General features: G+C 46.1%; 1 protein-coding gene across 1 annotated transcript in view; it reads right to left on the reverse strand.

Annotated features, from left to right (window-relative positions):
* Positions 1 to 403: 403 nt before the first annotated feature.
* il17rd (interleukin 17 receptor D) overlaps positions 404 to 18,243 on the reverse strand; it is an 80,316-nt gene continuing 62,476 nt past the window's right edge. Inside the window, exons 9-16 of the mRNA XM_056272775.1 lie at positions 17,520 to 17,574; positions 17,184 to 17,294; positions 16,084 to 16,268; positions 12,903 to 13,018; positions 11,416 to 11,664; positions 6,455 to 6,958; positions 4,204 to 4,520; positions 404 to 2,222 (exon numbers count right to left, since the gene is read on the reverse strand). Coding sequence (XP_056128750.1) covers positions 2,098 to 2,222; positions 4,204 to 4,520; positions 6,455 to 6,958; positions 11,416 to 11,664; positions 12,903 to 13,018; positions 16,084 to 16,268; positions 17,184 to 17,294; positions 17,520 to 17,574 — 1,662 coding nt within the window. The 3' untranslated portion in view covers positions 404 to 2,097. The remainder of the gene's footprint in view (positions 2,223 to 4,203; positions 4,521 to 6,454; positions 6,959 to 11,415; positions 11,665 to 12,902; positions 13,019 to 16,083; positions 16,269 to 17,183; positions 17,295 to 17,519; positions 17,575 to 18,243) is intronic.

The raw sequence follows: 18,243 nt of genomic DNA on the forward strand, positions 1-18,243 counted from the left end.
GCTGATGATGAGATGAAGATGAGATGTCTTTGTAAGTCACTTTGGATAAAAGTATCTGCTAAACAAGAAAATGTAAATGTCCAAAAACAGAAAATTTCCTAAGCTGACAGGAGAGACATAAGACAGACATAAGACAGACAGACAGACAGACAGACAGCCCATCTATAGAAGTAAAAACCTCAATAGGTACTCAAAATATTAAATTAAGTAACTATGGCTGTCCTTAGTTACTTTCTCTATTTCCTGCTCTTTGGTGTGATGGAGGTCACTAGATTCAAATGTGGTCTCAGGAGCACTCGGGCCGTATTTTTATGCCGATGAGCCATCCAGGAGCCTCAGACAGCAGCCCGTCCGTGACCAACTCGAGACTAAAAGACCACAAAGTTCAGACCAAACACGAAGGTTTATCTGTGAAATGTTTATTTTCCTACATGGGAGTTCTATAAAACAGTACGAGATAAGTATAAAACAGCGATAAGATACATGAGGAAAAATAATCTAACTTTACAAAACTGGAAGAGATGGGACGTCAGGTAATAATATGGATATTTACAAGTGAAAAACAAAGGCTGAACTCTCCCATCAAACCCAGAAGTCAGCCCACTTTAATGGACAGCGATAAAGGATTTACTCTTCACCATGACTGAATCCTGCGAGTACGAATCGTCAAAAAATAAAAATTCAACAAGAAAACAAATCAGGAGTGACTTGTAGCTATGAGCTCTGATATTTTTAACATATCCTCAGTGTCTAGTTTAGGAGAAGACACATTAGTGCTGTTGTACAGAAAAACATATCTAAATTATAAAAACACGAGTACAGTGAAACTGGGATTTTGTTATTAACTTGACCAGCGTACCCTCTTCACCTCCCACATTCGCCTCCATCCATTTGGTCGGTAGGAAAACTCCACACTAGCCCAAAACAAAACGTTACTGGCCGTTGGCTAGTGAGCCCGTTTCCCTCTCTGATCAATTACCAAACTGACTCCATTCGTCCATCGGTGAAATCATATAAATATCGACAAAAATCAACCTCGCGTCGCTTATCAAAATTCGAGAAAAGACCTCGCCACCAGGGAGGTGTGGTCATAAAGGAACATTACAATAAATAGAATTCCCAAACCGCTGTTATCAGAAAAATAAAAAACCAAGAACGTTTCTTCTTCATCTGTTTCCTGTTTGTGGAATCACACAACAAGCTTCTACCGGTTTCAGAAGAAACACTCGTTGTTTTTCAGATTCTGCAGTGTTGTTTAGTATATCAAATGTGACACACAAATACTCAGATGTGTGTGTGTGTGTGTGCATGTGAGACATAGAGGGTATCGTGTGTGAGTGTGTGTTCTTTTTATTCCAGGATTATGTGGGTTTTACCTGTCAGATATTTTCCACCAAAACCGGCCAGAGTTTGAGGGAACGCCTTCATCAACTGTTGGGACTCAGCAACAGTCCACCTCCATTGACTGGATGGCAGGGACACAAAGGGCACGTTTTTGCTTTTGGGCAGTTCTGGTCCGAAGTGAGCTGCATCAACAGTTTCCCCTTACTGGGATCACCGACCAAGTATGACATCCCCAAAAAAAATCCTCTTCACACCGTGTTTCAGCCCCGTTCTTCTTTATGGGTTTTCATCCCACGCACCACTCTTTAGAGATCATCTTCATCTCTAAACACAAACACAACTGTTAAGGTGTGGAGGATGGACGTCACTGCAGACACTCGTATGCTAGTTCAGTCACTCATCACTTATTCCGTCACTTTAGTATAAGCTCAGGAATTCTCTGTCTATTGGCCAGGGGAATTCTGGGAAGTCTACAAGAGTGACACGTCATGTTCAACACATGTCCAAGTCCGGTGAAGCTGCGAGTTAGTAAAAAAAACAAAACAAAACATAGTAGACTAATATGGACCAAAGGGTCCGATACCACGGCAGCTGCCCTGGGCACTCCAGCACACATCTCGTGTCCCTTTCCTGGGATGTTTGGATGACAGCAGCTCTGGTAATCTACTCTGGTCCCAGTGCTGGTCCAAGAAAGGCCAGCTTTGTCATGTGGTGACAACAGTGACATGTTGTCTTGAGTGGTCGTGGTGAATACTACAGTGGATCCACAGGCGTAGGTCCTTCGCTGTGCTCTAGGTGGCGATGGTGATGCAGCTGGGCTTTACACACCGTGGACACGCTGCAGTGCAGGGAGGAAACAGCAGGGGGCTCCTCGTCACCTGAAAGACAAACAGACGCATTTGTGTCGCTGTGCTTGTGAGGACATGGCACTGGTCTAAGTTTATGTCCTTACCCCTGACCTACCACGTCACATCTTTACCTTACTGGAAAAAAATAATTTCAACTGTAAATTCTTCCTATAAAAAGACTGACAATCTGTTGTTGTATACTTCTCCTTTCTTCACCCTTCTGGAGTTGGTAGAACTTGTTTTTCCATAGCAAGCCAAATTCTTTTTTTGTGAATATACACTACCGTTCAAAAGTTTGGGATCACCCAAACAATTTTGTGTTTTCCATGAAAAGTCACACTTATTCACCACCATATGTTGTGAAATGAATAGAAAATAGAGTCAAGACATTGACAAGGTTAGAAATAATGATTTGTATTTGAAATAAGATTTTTTTTACATCAAACTTTGCTTTCGTCAAAGAATCCTCCATTTGCAGCAATTACAGCATTGCAGACCTTTGGCATTCTAGCTGTTAATTTGTTGAGGTAATCTGGAGAAATTGCACCCCACGCTTCCAGAAGCAGCTCCCACAAGTTGGATTGGTTGGATGGGCACTTCTTTGAGCAGATTGAGTTTCTGGAGCATCACATTTGTGGGGTCAATTAAACGCTCAAAATGGCCAGAAAAAGAGAACTTTCATCTGAAACTCGACAGTCTATTCTTGTTCTTAGAAATGAAGGCTATTCCATGCGAGAAATTGCTAAGAAATTGAAGATTTCCTACACCGGTGTGTACTACTCCCTTCAGAGGACAGCACAAACAGGCTCTAACAGGTACTATTTAATGAAGATGCCAGTTGGGGACCTGTGAGGCGTCTGTTTCTCAAACTAGAGACTCTAATGTACTTATCTTCTTGCTCAGTTGTGCAACGCGGCCTCCCACTTCTTTTTCTACTCTGGTTAGAGCCTGTTTGTGCTGTCCTCTGAAGGGAGTAGTACACACCGGTGTAGGAAATCTTCAATTTCTTAGCAATTTCTCGCATGGAATAGCCTTCATTTCTAAGAACAAGAATAGACTGTCGAGTTTCAGATGAAAGTTCTCTTTTTCTGGCCATTTTGAGCGTTTAATTGACCGCACAAATGTGATGCTCCAGAAACTCAATCTGCTCAAAGAAGTGCCCATCCAACCAATCCAACTTGTGGGAGCTGCTTCTGGAAGCGTGGGGTGCAATTTCTCCAGATTACCTCAACAAATTAACAGCTAGAATGCCAAAGGTCTGCAATGCTGTAATTGCTGCAAATGGAGGATTCTTTGACGAAAGCAAAGTTTGATGTAAAAAAAATCTTATTTCAAATACAAATCATTATTTCTAACCTTGTCAATGTCTTGACTCTATTTTCTATTCATTTCACAACATATGGTGGTGAATAAGTGACTTTTCATGGAAAACACAAAATTGTTTGGGTGATCCCAAACTTTTGAACGGTAGTGTACCCTATTGATCCCCGAAGGGAAATTCTCCTCTGCATTTAACCCATCCTAGCTGTGTAGCTAGGAGCAGTGGGCAGCCGCTGTGCACCATCTGGGGGACCAACTCCAGTTCGTCTTGCCATGCCTCAGACAGGAGTATTAACCCTTAACATGCATGTCTTTTTGATGGTGGGGGAAATCGCAGCACCCGGAGAAAACCCACCACAGGAATGACTTCTAAAGTTGGACAACCCCCGGGGTTCGAACCCAGGACCTTCTTGCTGTGAAGCGACAGCACTAACCACTGTGCCACTGTGCTGCCACTGTGCTGATCTGTTCTACATTTTAATAAGGGCGTTAAAATAAAATACTGTTCCGGGGCTTTTAAGTGAGACCAGAGGTCTTGTAAGAAATTCATCTCTGTAGGCAAGTGTGTGAAAGAGGAATCTGGATTAGAGAAAGCAGAGACCAACAGAGAAGTTTGTCACATTACGCATATTATCGATTTCTAAAAATGGTGGCTGTAGTTTCACATCAGCCAATGAGTTGCCAGCCTTACCCAGACCGGAAGAAGATGATTCGCTGTCAGCCAGAGAGGACGAGTCAGCCTGGTCATGTAACAACCCTTCCATCAGGGGGATGGACAGCTCTGAGGAAGGGACAGATGAATCGTAGATCCCTGAGTCGCGGGGGGGAGGGATCTCTGGAGACGAGGTGGGGCCGTCTTCTGCCCGGGGGTGCGGTGTGGGTGAGGGACCTGAGGGACGGGGAGAGGGGTGAGGGGAGGAGCGAGGGGAGGGGCATACTTGGTCCTGAAGGATGGAGGTGTCAGAGGGAGAGGAGGATGGCTCTTCATGTGTTAGCCCAGAGGTGGACCTGTTGGAGCAGAAAAACAAGGAGGGGACAGATACCGACATGGTAATGTTAATGTGTTTATCTGATTTACAAAATCAGTGTAAATTTCTCAACAACGGGACGTCCGGGTAGCGTAGCGGTCTAGTCCATTGCCTACCAACACAGGGATCGTCGGTTCGAATCCCTGTGTTACCTTCGACTTGGTCGAGCGTCCCTACAGACACTACAGGCCGTGTCTGTGGGTGGGAAGCTGGATGTGTGTACGTGTCTTGGTCACTTCACCAGTGCCTCCTCTGGTCGGTCAGGGCACCTGTTCCGGGGGGAGGGGGAACTAGGGGAATAGTGTGATCCTCCCACGCGCTACGTCCCCCTGGTGAAACTCCTCACGGTCAGGTGAAACGAAGCGGCTGGCAACTCCACATGTATCGGAGGAGGCATGTGGTAGTCTGCAGCCCTCCCCGGATCGGCAGAGGGGGTGGAGCAGCGACCGGGATGGCTCGGAAGAGTGAGGTACAATTGGCCAAGTACAACGGGGGAGAAAAAGCGGGGGAAAATTCAAAGGAAAAAAAAAAAGATTGCACATGGTTTGCGTCAGTGTAGCTTATTTAATTTGCTAGTCCACCCAAACTGAAAGATGCAGCCCGTCCCAACAGTGTGTGGCTTTAAATCGTATGGCTACTCACGGTGGTTTACGGTCATAGTTTTAGTTTAACTCTGTCTCCTATGTAGGTGGTGGTGAGGTGAGTGTTGTCTGAGCTCTATCCAGAGTGAATGACAGTCAGCAGGGCTGTTGTGTCAGAAACAAACCAGAAAACCTGGTTGAACCTGAGTTTTACTCATTGATGTGGTACTATCTGCTGGTCAAGGTCTTACACTAGCTTGTTCTGTCATATTGTCAGTTGCAGCCATACCAACATGGACCCTGGCTCTGCCACATGATGGAAGCTAAGCAGGTATGGGCTTGGCTACTACTTAGATGGGAGACCTCCCGGGAAAACTGAGTTGCTGCTGGAAGTGGTGTTGGTGGGACAATAGGGGGCAGTCTTCCCTCTGGTCCTAATAAAAACAACAAATATCAAATCCCAATGCCCCAGTGCAGTGACGGGGACACTGTGCTGCAGGAGATACCGTCCTTCAGATGAGACGTTAAACCGAGGTCCTGACTCAATGTGGTCATCAAAGATCCCATGGCACTTATCACAAAGAGTAGGGGGTTTCCCGGTGTCCTGGCAAAATTCCCAACCTGGCTCTCTCCACCTGGCCACCTAATCACCCCCCCCCCATGTAACTGGCTCAATGATTCCTCCCGCTCCACCTCAAGCTGATGTGGGGTGAGCGTGCAAAATGGCTGCCGTGCACCACCCAGGTGGTGGTACACATTGGTGGTGGTTGAAGTGAGTTACCCCCTTCAATGTGAAGTGCTTTGGGTGTCTAGAAAAGCACTGTATAAATGTTATTATTATTAATATTATCATTATATCTGCTTGTTAGACACAACTTTACTTCTTCCAACGCAACACCACCTGCCTTCTTCTTCCTCATCTGACTGCTATGACAAAGATGGAAAACACTACATGTGTCAAATCATTTTGATGATCCAATAAACTGTTTGATGGACAGCATTACCGGGCAGAAAATGAGCAAATATACGCAGACACGTCCATGATTTGGATATTTGTGGATCAGCTTTGGTATCAAATAAGACATCACTACAAAGTATAAAGAAGGTCTTTTCTTTGTATGTAAACCTTCAGGCTTGTAGCTGTAACTGCAGCTATAAAATATAAAAGGTAAAAGATCAGCTTGCGTGAAGTTTTCTTCTCTCTGAATGAAAAGGTCCACTATGGGAAATAAATATAGCCCCAGTCCTTCTGGTCCACTACTGATGATACTTCCTTCCACATGCTGTGCATAAAAACCTTCGACAAACATAAAATCACATCAACCGGAATCACCTTGAAGTGGATCCAGGACTGGGCAGAGGGCCGTGGGCCAGACCGGGACCGGGACTTGGACCTAGGTTGGAACCGGGCTCTAGAAGGAGCAGATTTCTCCTCAAAAGCCCATCCCCATCCTCCAGGGATGGAGTCTTCACCACGACCTCATTCAGGACCAAGCCCGAGTCGAATCTCTCCTCCAGAGGAGGGGAGCTGGAACAGGAGGGTCTCGGAGGAGCACCCGGGGCAGAGAGGGAGGGAGACGATGGTGACGAAGAGGAGGAATTAGAGGTGGAGGTGGCAGGGTTTCCCCCAGGCGCTAACTGTTTGTGGAACCTGTCCGGGTTGTGGGTGATGTGTTGGTGCATGTTGCAGATGGCCACGTAGAGGGAGCGTCCGGATTTACTCCTGAAATAGTTCCTCCTGGAGACGTTGGGCGGGTGGGAGTCCCGCTCCCCCAAACTAGACGAACCAGAGTGGAGACGGCTGAAGAGCTGCGGGAGCTGGTCCATTAACTTGAACCTGGACACAAAAACAAAGAAACAAATAATATTAGTAGAAGTATTGTCTTTATTATCTATTATCTCTAATGCATTATCTCTACTACTACTTTCGGCTGCTCCCGTTAGGGGTCACCACAGTGGATCATCCGTTTCCATTTCTTTGTGTCCTCTACATCTTCCTCTTGTCACACCAGCCACCTGCATGTCCTCTCTCACACATCCATAAACCTCCTCTTTGGCCTTCCTCTTCTCCTCTTCCCTGGCAGCTCCATATTCAGCATCCTTCTCCCAATATACCCAGCATCTCTCCTCCACACATGTCCAAACCATCTCAACCTTGCCTCTCTTGCTTTGTCTCCAAACCGTCCAACCTGAGATGTCCCTCTAATATACTCATTCCTAATCCTGTCCTTCTTCATCACTCCCAATGAAAATCTTATCATCTTCAACTCTGTCACCTCCAGCTGCACCTCCTGTCTTTTCATCAGCGCCACTGTCTCCAAACCATATAACATAGCTGGTCTCACTACCATCTTGTAAACCTTCCCTTTAACTCTTGCTGGTACCCTTCTGTCACAAATCACTCCCGACACTCTTCTCCACCCACTCCACCCTGCCTACCCTCCCTTTTTCACCTCTCCTCTGCACTCCTCGTTACTTTGACAGATGAACCCAAGTATATAAACTCATACGCCTTCGTCACCTCTACTCCTTGCATCCTCACCATTCCACTGTCCTCCCTCTCATTCAGATTCAGACAATTTTATTTACCCCAGAGGGACAATTGAGTTCTACAATCTACCCTGACCACACACAAACTCGCAGACAAGCAGCAATCAGCAGTATGTCAGAGACAGATCAGTACATGGGCAAGAGATGCACACTGTCACCCTCATGTGGCCTTGCATGCAGACTCACACGAGGACCAGGCGAAGGGTAAAAATTCACACAAGTTAAAAGAATGAATAAATGAAGCATGCTAGAGTGCACTGCATGTTACATTCCAACAGAACAGCCAGTGAACGTACACGCCCACAAGCCGTGTGAAAAACAAACAAGGTATGAACCAACTACTGTGGTTTAAAACAACACAAAGCATTCATGTAAAATGACTACTCTCAGCATTAAACAACCTGATAGCAGAAGGAATGAAGGACCTTGAATAGTGACTTGTTTTCCTAGGGGGCGCTTTATGGCACCGGCCTGAGGGCATCACAGTGAATTCACTGGACAGGACGTGGTCAGATTGGCTGATAATTCCTTTTGCTTTCTGGGCCACACGTTTCTCCCAGAGGGAGCACAAGTCTCTCTGCTGGACTCCGACTATCTTGGAGCAGCCCTTCACCATACTGTTTAGTCTGTCCCTATCCTTCACAGTCAACCGGCTAAACCAACAAATCGAGGAAAATGTTTAGACTCTCAATAAATGACTGGTAGAAAATACATAAGATGTTGCAGACATTAAAGACACGCGTATGTATTCCATCTTGGTCCGACTGACTTTCATTCCTCTTCTCTCCGCATACAGTCTTAATGATTATATTAACATCAAATTATTACTTGTACCAGTATGAGTATCAATATTAAAATCTCCACCAGGTGGCAGCATGGAGGGAATTATGCATTTGATCGCACACGCATGGGTGTGTATATGAGTGTCTGTGTGTCTGTCTGCAGCTAATCTTGCAAACTACTGCATCTATCAGCCTAAATGTTTTGGCATAGTTATGACTGTATGATGAAGATCCTCTCGTGGTTGTATGACGAAGAGCCTCTCGTGGTTGTATGATGAAGAGCCTCTCATGGTTGCAGTGATTCAAAACCTTCGAAAAAAAATTGTTCTCGCTATCGCTAACATAACATTATCAGTTTTAATATTATATCAGTATTAGCGCCAGTATTGATGTTATGTTAATATTATGTATTAGAATTAATATTGCATTTGTATTAGTATCATTGTGTTAGAATCTGTATTAGTATTAGTACCTACAGGCAGAAACTAATGTGGTTAAAACTGTGAGGAAATGGACCAGTGAGCCAAAACTGGAGCTCCAGGCCGGCCTTGACTGCACTGATGGGAGTGTTTTTGAGGCTGCATCTACAGACTCGGACGAACTTACTGACACTGTGACATCTTACATCAGCTTTTGGGAGGACATGCGTGTGTCCACCAAAACCTTCTGTGCATTTAACAATAATAAGCCCTGGTTCTCAGCTAAACCCAGGCAGCTTCGTCAGGACAAAGAGGAAGCCTACTGGAGTGGAGATAGGATCCGGTATAACAAAGCCAGAAATACACTCACAAAGGAGATCAGAGTGGCAAAAAGGTGCTACTCTGAAAAGCTGAAAAACAGGTTTTCTGCAAACGACCCACCATCAGACTGGAGCAGTTTGAAAGACATTACCAACTACAGGAGACCCCCCCCACACACACACACACACACTGCAGGGAACCACCAACTGGCTGGCGACCTAAATGGGTTTTACTGCTGGTTTGAAAAGCAAACTTTTACACCCCTCACCCTCTCCAGCCACAATAAACAACCAACTGCACTCCCTGCTAGCCACCCTCTTCTCCCCACTTAACCCCACCCCAGGGACAGAAGACCAGGAAGGCACCGGGCCCGGATGGCGTGTCACCCTCCTGTCTGAAAGTCTGTGCTGACCAGCTGGTCCCGATTTTCACACTGATCTCCGACAGATCACTGGAGCTGTGTGAAGTCCCCTCCTGCTTCAAGAGATCCACCATCATCCCGGTCCCAAAGAAACCCCGTACCACAGGCTAAAATGACTACAGGCCCATTTCCCTAACATCTGTGGTCATGAAATCCTTCGACAGACTGGTGTTGGCCCACCTGAAGGAAATCACAGACCACCTGCTCGACCCCCTGCAGTTTGCCTACCTAGCAAACAGGTCAGTGGAGGATGCAGTCAACATGGGATTGCACTTCATCTTCCAATGCCTCGACTCCCCAGGGACATACGCAAGGGTCCTGTTTGTAGACTTCAGCTCAGTGTTCAACACCATCATCCCAAATATCCTCCACTCCAAACTCAACTGGCTCACTGTACCAGCCCCCATCTGGCAGTGGATTAAAATATTCCTGAGAGACAGGAGGCAGCTGGTGAGGCTGGGGAAGATCACATTCAGCACTGGCGCTCCCCAGGGATGTGTGCTCTCCCCTCTACTCTTCTCCCTCTACACAAATGATTGGACCTCAGGTGACCCGTCTGTTAAACTCCTGAAGTTTGCCGATGACACAACAATCACTGGCCTTATCCGGAACGGTGACGACGAGTCTGCATACAGACGGGAGGTTGCTCAGCGGGCCCTCTGGTGCGGCCCTAACAACCTGGAGCTGATCACGCTCAAAACAGTGGAGATGACAGTGGGCTTGAGGAGGAGACGCCCAACCCTGGCCCCCCTCACCATGCTCAACAGCAGCGTCTACAGTGAAAACCTACAGATTTCTGGGTTCCATAATCTCCCAGGACCTACGGTGGGCATCCAACATAGACACAATCATTGAAAACGCCCAGCAGAGGATGTACTTTCTCCACCAGCTCAAGAAATTCAACCTGCCTCAAGAACTGTTGATTCAGTTCTACACTGCAAAAATCCAGTCTGTCCTCTGCACATCCATCACTGTCTGGTCTGGTTCGGCCACCAAACAGGACAGGGACAGACTACAACAGACAGTGAGGTCTGCAGAGAAAATCATTGGTGCTAATCTGCCCTCCATTCAGGACTTATACACCTCGAGACTCAGAAAATGGACAGGCAATATCACTGCAGACCCATCACACCCTCGTCACAGCCTGTTCCAACTCCTCCCCTCTGGCAGGCGCTACAAAGCAGTGTACCACAAAACAACCAGATATAAAAACAGTGTCTTTCTGTGGGCTGTCATTCAAATGAACGCTCAACACTGTCAATAAATCCAACCATGTTGTATATACTGTACATTGTATGTATACTGGTACACTCTGTCGTGTCCATCTACCTCCGGCATGTATGTAAGTAACCTGCTAACATCTATTTCAGCATCTCTGATATATTCTCTGCACCACTGCTCTTCACTGCTTCTTATTTTGCCTGTATATAGTCAATACTTGTGTACATATCTGAAGGTTCTTGTGTTGTAGTGTTGTTATTCTATGTTAAGTACAGCCACGAAACCGGAGTCGAATTCCATGTATGTGCAAACCTACATGGCCAATAAACACGATTCTGATTCTGAGTGTTAGCAGCAGTAGCAGTATTAGCATCCTATTAAAACAAGGGTCAGCATCAGTATTAGTATCAATCTTTGCATTATTATTAAATTAGTGTTGGTATAATTACCAGTATTAGCATTTGTATTTTAATCATAGTATTATTATTAATAATACTAATATTGTATCAGTATTAATATTATACTGATATTAGGATCTCCGTGTGTGTGTATGTGCTACAGACGTATTTCATAGTAATACCTCGGCGCCAGGCTCAGCATGGTGGGAATGTCGTTCTCTGTGGAATAGTCGAAGTACACCGCCATGTAGCGGCTCAGCTCTGGGTACCCGCCCCCTTCACTCTGCCTGGCCAATCGCAGCTTCTCAGCGATCATGGCCACGCTAACGATGAAAAGGTCCGAGCCCGATCCGCCAGGGAGAGTGCTGCTGCTGTTGCCTCGACGACTGACTGGCGTCTTGCCACGGCGGCTCTTCTTCTCAACATAGTAACTAAGGAGGAAGTATATTTAGATTACATTCCACAGAGTACAATAGAAACTAGATGACAGGACAAAGCAAAGATTTGATTTGATTAAACTACAGAAAACAGAAATGCAATGGTAAGACCAGACAAGGGCGGATTGTGGGGATCTTGCCCCTGTTGGCACCCCACTTTCTAAAAAAACAAACAAACAAAAAAAAACTAATAATAAAAATGCTAATTTTATGTGAGCGGTGAGGTCACATGACAATAAGTACTTCAAGATAACCTTCGTGGTCTCAGATCAGTAATAATTCTTACAAGAGAACTTTCAAATATAGGCCCTTGTATCTGATGAAAAGACAGGGGGCGGAGCTGGAGGTGGCAGAGTTGAAGATGATAAGATTTTCATTGGGAGTGATGAAGAAGGACAGGATTAGGAACAAGTATATTAGAGGGACAGCTCAGGTTGGACGGTTTGGAGACAAAGCAAGAGAGATCAGATTGAGATGGTTTGGACATGTCTGGAGGAGAGATGCTGGGTATATTGGGAGAAGGATGCTGAATATGGCGCTGCCAGGGAAGAGGAGAAGAGGAAGGCCAAAGAGGAGGTTTATGGGTGTGGTGAGGGAGGACATGCAGGTGGCTGGTGTGACAGAGGAACATGCAGAGGACAGGAAGAGATGGAAACGGATGATCCGCTGTGGCAACCACTACTAGTAGTAGTAGTAGTAGTAGTAGTATCTGGATATGCATATCGGCCTGTATCAAGATGATTATACCGGCCTGTAACTACATATTCATGTATGGCCCTTTATCGATATGGGATTGTAACTAGATATTCACATAGGCTTGTATCTACTTATATAGCCTTGTATGTAAATATTCATATAGGACTCTTTCTAGATATTTATATGGTTTTGTAACTAAATACTTCAATACTGCACCATAGAGCTGTCTGCAAATACTCTACTGTACAGCAATGAGGGAGACTGCCAAGATGGCAACAGCACGAAGTTTTCTGTTCTCTATCACTTCAAATAGGACTTTTATTCTGCAATGATGCAGCTATACAAACCTCAGTTCTACTGGAAAGAATATACGCCACATCATATAAACAATATGAGTGCCCCCCCCCAATATCACTAGTCCCTCTTTGGTCACCACATACAAAATTTCCTGCAGGCACCACCGAAACCAGATCACACCATCGGGCCAGACCGGAGTAAAATGAGACCAGCACCGAACCAGAGAGAAGAGCAGGTACCGTAGTCCGCGGGAGCAGACGGTGATGATGTAATTTGCTTCGTCCAGCTGTCTGCTGAGCCACGACATCTGACCTTCCTTACACATCTCCAGATGCTCCCACAGGTCCAGCACAACCTGCAGGATTATCAGCACCGTCATTAGAAGGAGTCCTAACCGTAGTAGTCAACTTGAAAAACGACCATTCTCTCTTCATCTTCATCAAATCATCATCATTTTTATTATTCTTATTGTTAGTAATAATAGTAGTGGCAAGACCGTAATGAGAAATGAGAAAAGTTGAGAATTTTTTTTTAGAAAAAATTAAAAATACCAGGACACACAAGGAGTCAGTGAGTTAAAAACAAATTTACAATAATATGTTCAAGTCAAGGCCGTTATATGATGAATTTTACACAATTTTTTAAAAGCTGAAGCAGGGTTTCCTGTCTGGGGACCCCCAGCAGCGATTTCTACTGGTCATGAATATTGAATAGAGTCTGTCTGAGGATGTCAGACTTCATTCAGACTCAGAGCATGTTAAAATGCTTATTATGAATTCTGGGATTTCACCAAAGTGAGCATTAACAGAGATCAATCAAATACAAATAAAATGATTCTTAAATTTATGGGCAGCCAATGCAAACAGGCCTGGATACAGGTGGCATGCTTCTAAACTAAAATTATCTGATGTAGTTTTTTTTTTAACCTTAACAACTCAGAGAGCTCCGGGGAAAGTTGGGAAAGCAGGATAAAGGGATTTTCTTCATGCCATGATCTCTGTACTGCCACCCACTCATTCCATAACCAGCAACTGCAGTTCATACCAATGACCAGAAGAGAGCGCAGGAGGAACAGCGGCTCTGCCAGAGCTGACACTTAGGTATTGGAAAGTATCAGTGACTCGGTTACTCAGAATGAACATCTTTTATCCTCTGACTGCCTCACCGGGGTTTGATCAACAACAACATGCATGTTAGGAATTAGCATGGATGGATGGATAGCTATAGCTAAGTGAGCTATATCCATCCATCCATCCATCCATCATTCCATCCATCCATCCAATCCATCTCTTATCTTACAATCCCCTGATGTTTGGGTGATAAACTCTCAGACTGTAAGTCGCTGTTGTTTTACTCAACTGGCTGGTCCTGCAACTTACATACCAAAGCGATTTATATACACTTTAATTTTCTGGGAAAAACACACTGCATTTCAATTAAGGCCACTAGATGGCACTGTATAATCTTGTGAATCAATTGAAAATACCATAACAATCATGGATGAACAGACTTGCTAGCCCTTGGCTAACGGGTCAGACCCTTTAGTCAACTGGTTAACATAGTCGCCCGTGGTGCGGGAGACCCGGGTTTGCATCCTGGCTGCGGTGGTTCCTGGGCTGCCCCCCGAATTCGCTACATTGGTGTCAGAAGTGGGATGGTGAGACCGTTAGGCCATCAGAAGCATGTGCGCCCAGAGGCGTGAGGGAGTTGATATGCTGAAGTGCGGGGATGTGCTTCAGCATATCAACTGAGGGGGGGGGTAGTGTAACGATCATGGATAAGTAGACTTGCTAGCCCCTTGATTAACGGGTCGGACCCTTTAGTTGACTGGATAACGTTATCGCCTGTGGTGCGGAAGATCCGGGTTCACGTCCTGGCTGCGGTGGTTCTCGGGCTGTCCCCCGAATTCGCTACAACACTGTAGCATAGTGATGCTCGGGTCAGGCGGGTTTGGGTAAGCTTACTAGAAAATATCATGGGTTCGGGCGGCAAGGTCAACAAGTGACAAAGCAGAGCTGTATTTAGTAGCCTAGAACCAGACGCTACTAGGCTGAGATACAATAAGATTCAAGATTCAAGATTTAGTTTGTTGTCATTTTCACTATGCACCTGTGCTCATAAATAAAAACGAAATGCTGTTCCTCGATTAGCGATGCCATGCACCATTACGCTGGGCCAACAGCCCAACAACCAAATAGTACACCACTGCTCACTTTGCTGTAGCCGAGGCTAAATCTGGAGGTTTGCGGGTCGGGTCGGGTTCGGGTAGTTAATTAACACATATTTTAGTGGGTCGGGCGGTGCGGATTGGCTCTCATAATGTGTCGGGTGGGTGCGGGTATTAAGAAACCCTGACCCCCATATCACTACTGTACTACCATATGAATGCGACTTACACTCTGAAGCGACTTATATGTTTTATTTCCTCACAACAACACGTTTTTCGCTCAGTGCGACTTGTACTCCGGTGCAACCTGTAGTCCAGGTATGGACCAAAGGTTGCAGATGGAAGGGTGTGGTAATGCACTCTCTTTCAGCTTTCCTCTTCTGGTGTGAGAGGATGGCGGCGCGAATGCACCTTTGCAGCGGCCTTACCCAGTGCCGTCCATGTGGAGTCTTTGTCCACATATGCAACTGGGTTTGTTTTGTCTTTGTTTGATGGCTGGGAGAGCTTGGTCTGCTGCGTCCTGTGGGCCCAGGGACCACGGCCCTGACCGGAGCTGCGCCCGAGGATGTAACACCAGGGGCGGTCTGACGGGATGCAGAAGTGGGGCAGGCTAAGCTAACTGCTAGCCCATGCAGACCGGCACTTTTGATAACACCGAAGGCGGTCTGGCGGCGGCCTCGCCTAGCGTTGACTGTGTTTTGGTGTCGTCGTGTGGAGTGCAGGGAGGTGAAACGAAGGTGTCTGGCTGGGAGGGCTAGCGTTGGACTGGCTGGGGGAGCCTGGTCTGCTGCGTCCAATGGGCCCAGGGACCACGGCCCTGACCGGCGCTGCACCCGAGGAGGTAACCTCAGGGGCGTTCTAACGGGATGCGGAAGCAGGGCAGGTTAAGCTAACTGCTAGCCCACGCAGACCGGCAGTTCTGACAGTCATCCTGGCTGGCGTTCGTTCTCTGGACAGTGGAACTTTTGGACTGTGTTGCACTGAGTGGACGGTCTGGTTAACTGTTGGTGTGTTTTTTTTTGTTGCTTTATTCTCTCTGTTTTTGTATGTTTTGGGTGGTGTCGTTTTTGGGAATCTTGGACGTGTGTTTTTGTCTTTTATGTCACACTGCTGTGGGCTGGGGGAAACGGAATTTCGTTTCTTTTGTGTACCCAAGTACACGAAAGAAATTACAATAAATTGTTCCTGATTCCTGATTCTTTCTCTCTCACTTGTTCATCCATCCATCCATCCATCCTTGATCCATCTCTCACCTCACAGCCACAGAAGTCTTGCAGGAAGAAGGCAAAGCTCTGGATGACCGCCGTGTGTTTGGGACAGTCTCTGTTGGAGTAACACACAAAGACTTTGGGGCGGGGCCATGGCCGTTCTGCACTCAACGCCGCGCTGTGACTGGACGACTCACTGCTCTCCTCGTCCAACTGGCTGTAGATGTTTTCTACCAGGAAACAGATGCCGGTTAATGACCGACGGTCCAGTTAATTTGAGCAGTACCAACTTCACAGTGCCACCAGCAGGACAGACTTGCACACACTCTTTTAATGAAATGTATGAATTTAAATTGTATATCTTTATAACGTGATAATAAATTGTTACAATTATGGTATAATAGTGTAGTACAACAGTATTATTAAGGTATGTAAGTGTAGTGTGTTATTTTAAAGACTGTTGGCATAGTACAGTAAATTACTTTAGTATAAAGTATAACATTAGTATAATTCATGTACAATAATTGTCATATATTAGCATATATAATTGTATAATTTTAAGATTTTTTTTTTGGTTTGGATCTTTTGCCCCCTTTTCTCCCCAATTGTATTCGGCCAATTACCCCACTCTTCCGAGCCGTCCCGGTCACTGCTCCATCTCCTCTGCCGATCTGGGGAGGGCTGCAGACTACCACATGCCTCCTCTGATACATGTGGAGTCGCCAGCCGCTTCTTTTCACCTGACAGTGAGGAGTTTCACCAGCGGGACATAGCGCGTGGGAGGATCACGCTACTCCCCTCATTTCCCCCTCACCCCCGAACAGGCGCCCTGACCGACCAGAGGAGTTGTTAGTGCAGCGGCCAGGACACACACCCACATCCGGTTTCCCACCCACAGACACGGCCCATTGTGTCTGTAGGGACGCCCGACCAAGCCGGAGGTAACACGGGGATTCGAACCGCCGATCCCCGTGTTGGTAGGCAACGAATAGACCACTATGCTACCCGGATGCCCATTTTTAGGCTATTTTGTTTACTGGCTTCAAACTGGCTACTGCATATGAAGATTCCTGTGGAAAAATAACGTAATTCTATTCTATTCTATTCTGTTCTATTCTGCCCAGGTCCCCGTGGTCTTGTCCTACCTTGCTGTTTCTTGCGGCACATGACAGTGAAGAGCGTTGCAAATGCGGACATGATGACCAGGGGAACAGTGATGGCCATGGCACGGATAGGACCTGCCCAAGGGGAATGGACTGGCGGATTTAAACAAAGACACTATCAGAATAGGACTGACCAAACATATACACCTTACATCTCTAGAACAGGAGAGACCGAGGGCAGAACCTGGACAGGCCGCAACGTAAAACAAAGACACACAGATTAAGACACAACCGGGGCCCAAATTAACCCAGGGCAAAATGGACTTGGATACATCAACACATGTGTGTGTGTGTGTATGTGGGGGGGGGGGTTCTTACCCTGGCTGACGTGATACTGAATTTGTTTTCTGGTCATGTTACTGTCATCTCTCAACTGAGAAAGAAAGAGAGAAAGAAAAAGAAAGAAAGGACAGGAATAAAGAGAAATTAAATAATTTCCCTTTTCCTGCCTACTTTAAATGATCACCAATCAACGAGAACACCTCATCCATCCATTATCCAAACCGCTTATCATTACTCTGGGTCGCGGGATGCTGGAGCCTATCCCAGCAGTCATTGGGCAACAGGCGGGGAGGCACCCTGGACAGGCCTCCAGACCATCACACGGCCCACACACACACACACACACACATTCACACCTGGGGGCAGTTTAGTACGGCCGGTTCACCTGACCTACATGTGTTTGGACTGTGAGAGGAAACCGGAGCACCTGGAGAAAACCCATGCAGACACTGGGAGAACATGCAAACTCCACACAGAGGACGACCCGGGACAACCCCCAAGGTTGGACTACCCTGGGCCTCAAACCCCGGACCTTCTTGCTGTGCGGTGACCGCGCTAACCACTGCGCCACCATGCCACATTATTATTATTACTTATTATTAATTACTACATATTAGTGATAATATTCGTTTGATCCTGGATATGATAAGCCACTCCCTTTTCTGGTTTTGGAAAATATTTTCAAAATGCAATTCGGCCACTCTGTAACGGCTGTTCCAGCTCTGTGAAGTTAATGTAGGGTACGTCAGAAAGATTTAAC

Source organism: Lampris incognitus, chromosome 2 (genome assembly GCF_029633865.1).
Source record: "Lampris incognitus isolate fLamInc1 chromosome 2, fLamInc1.hap2, whole genome shotgun sequence".
Taxonomy (NCBI): domain Eukaryota; kingdom Metazoa; phylum Chordata; class Actinopteri; order Lampriformes; family Lampridae; genus Lampris; species Lampris incognitus.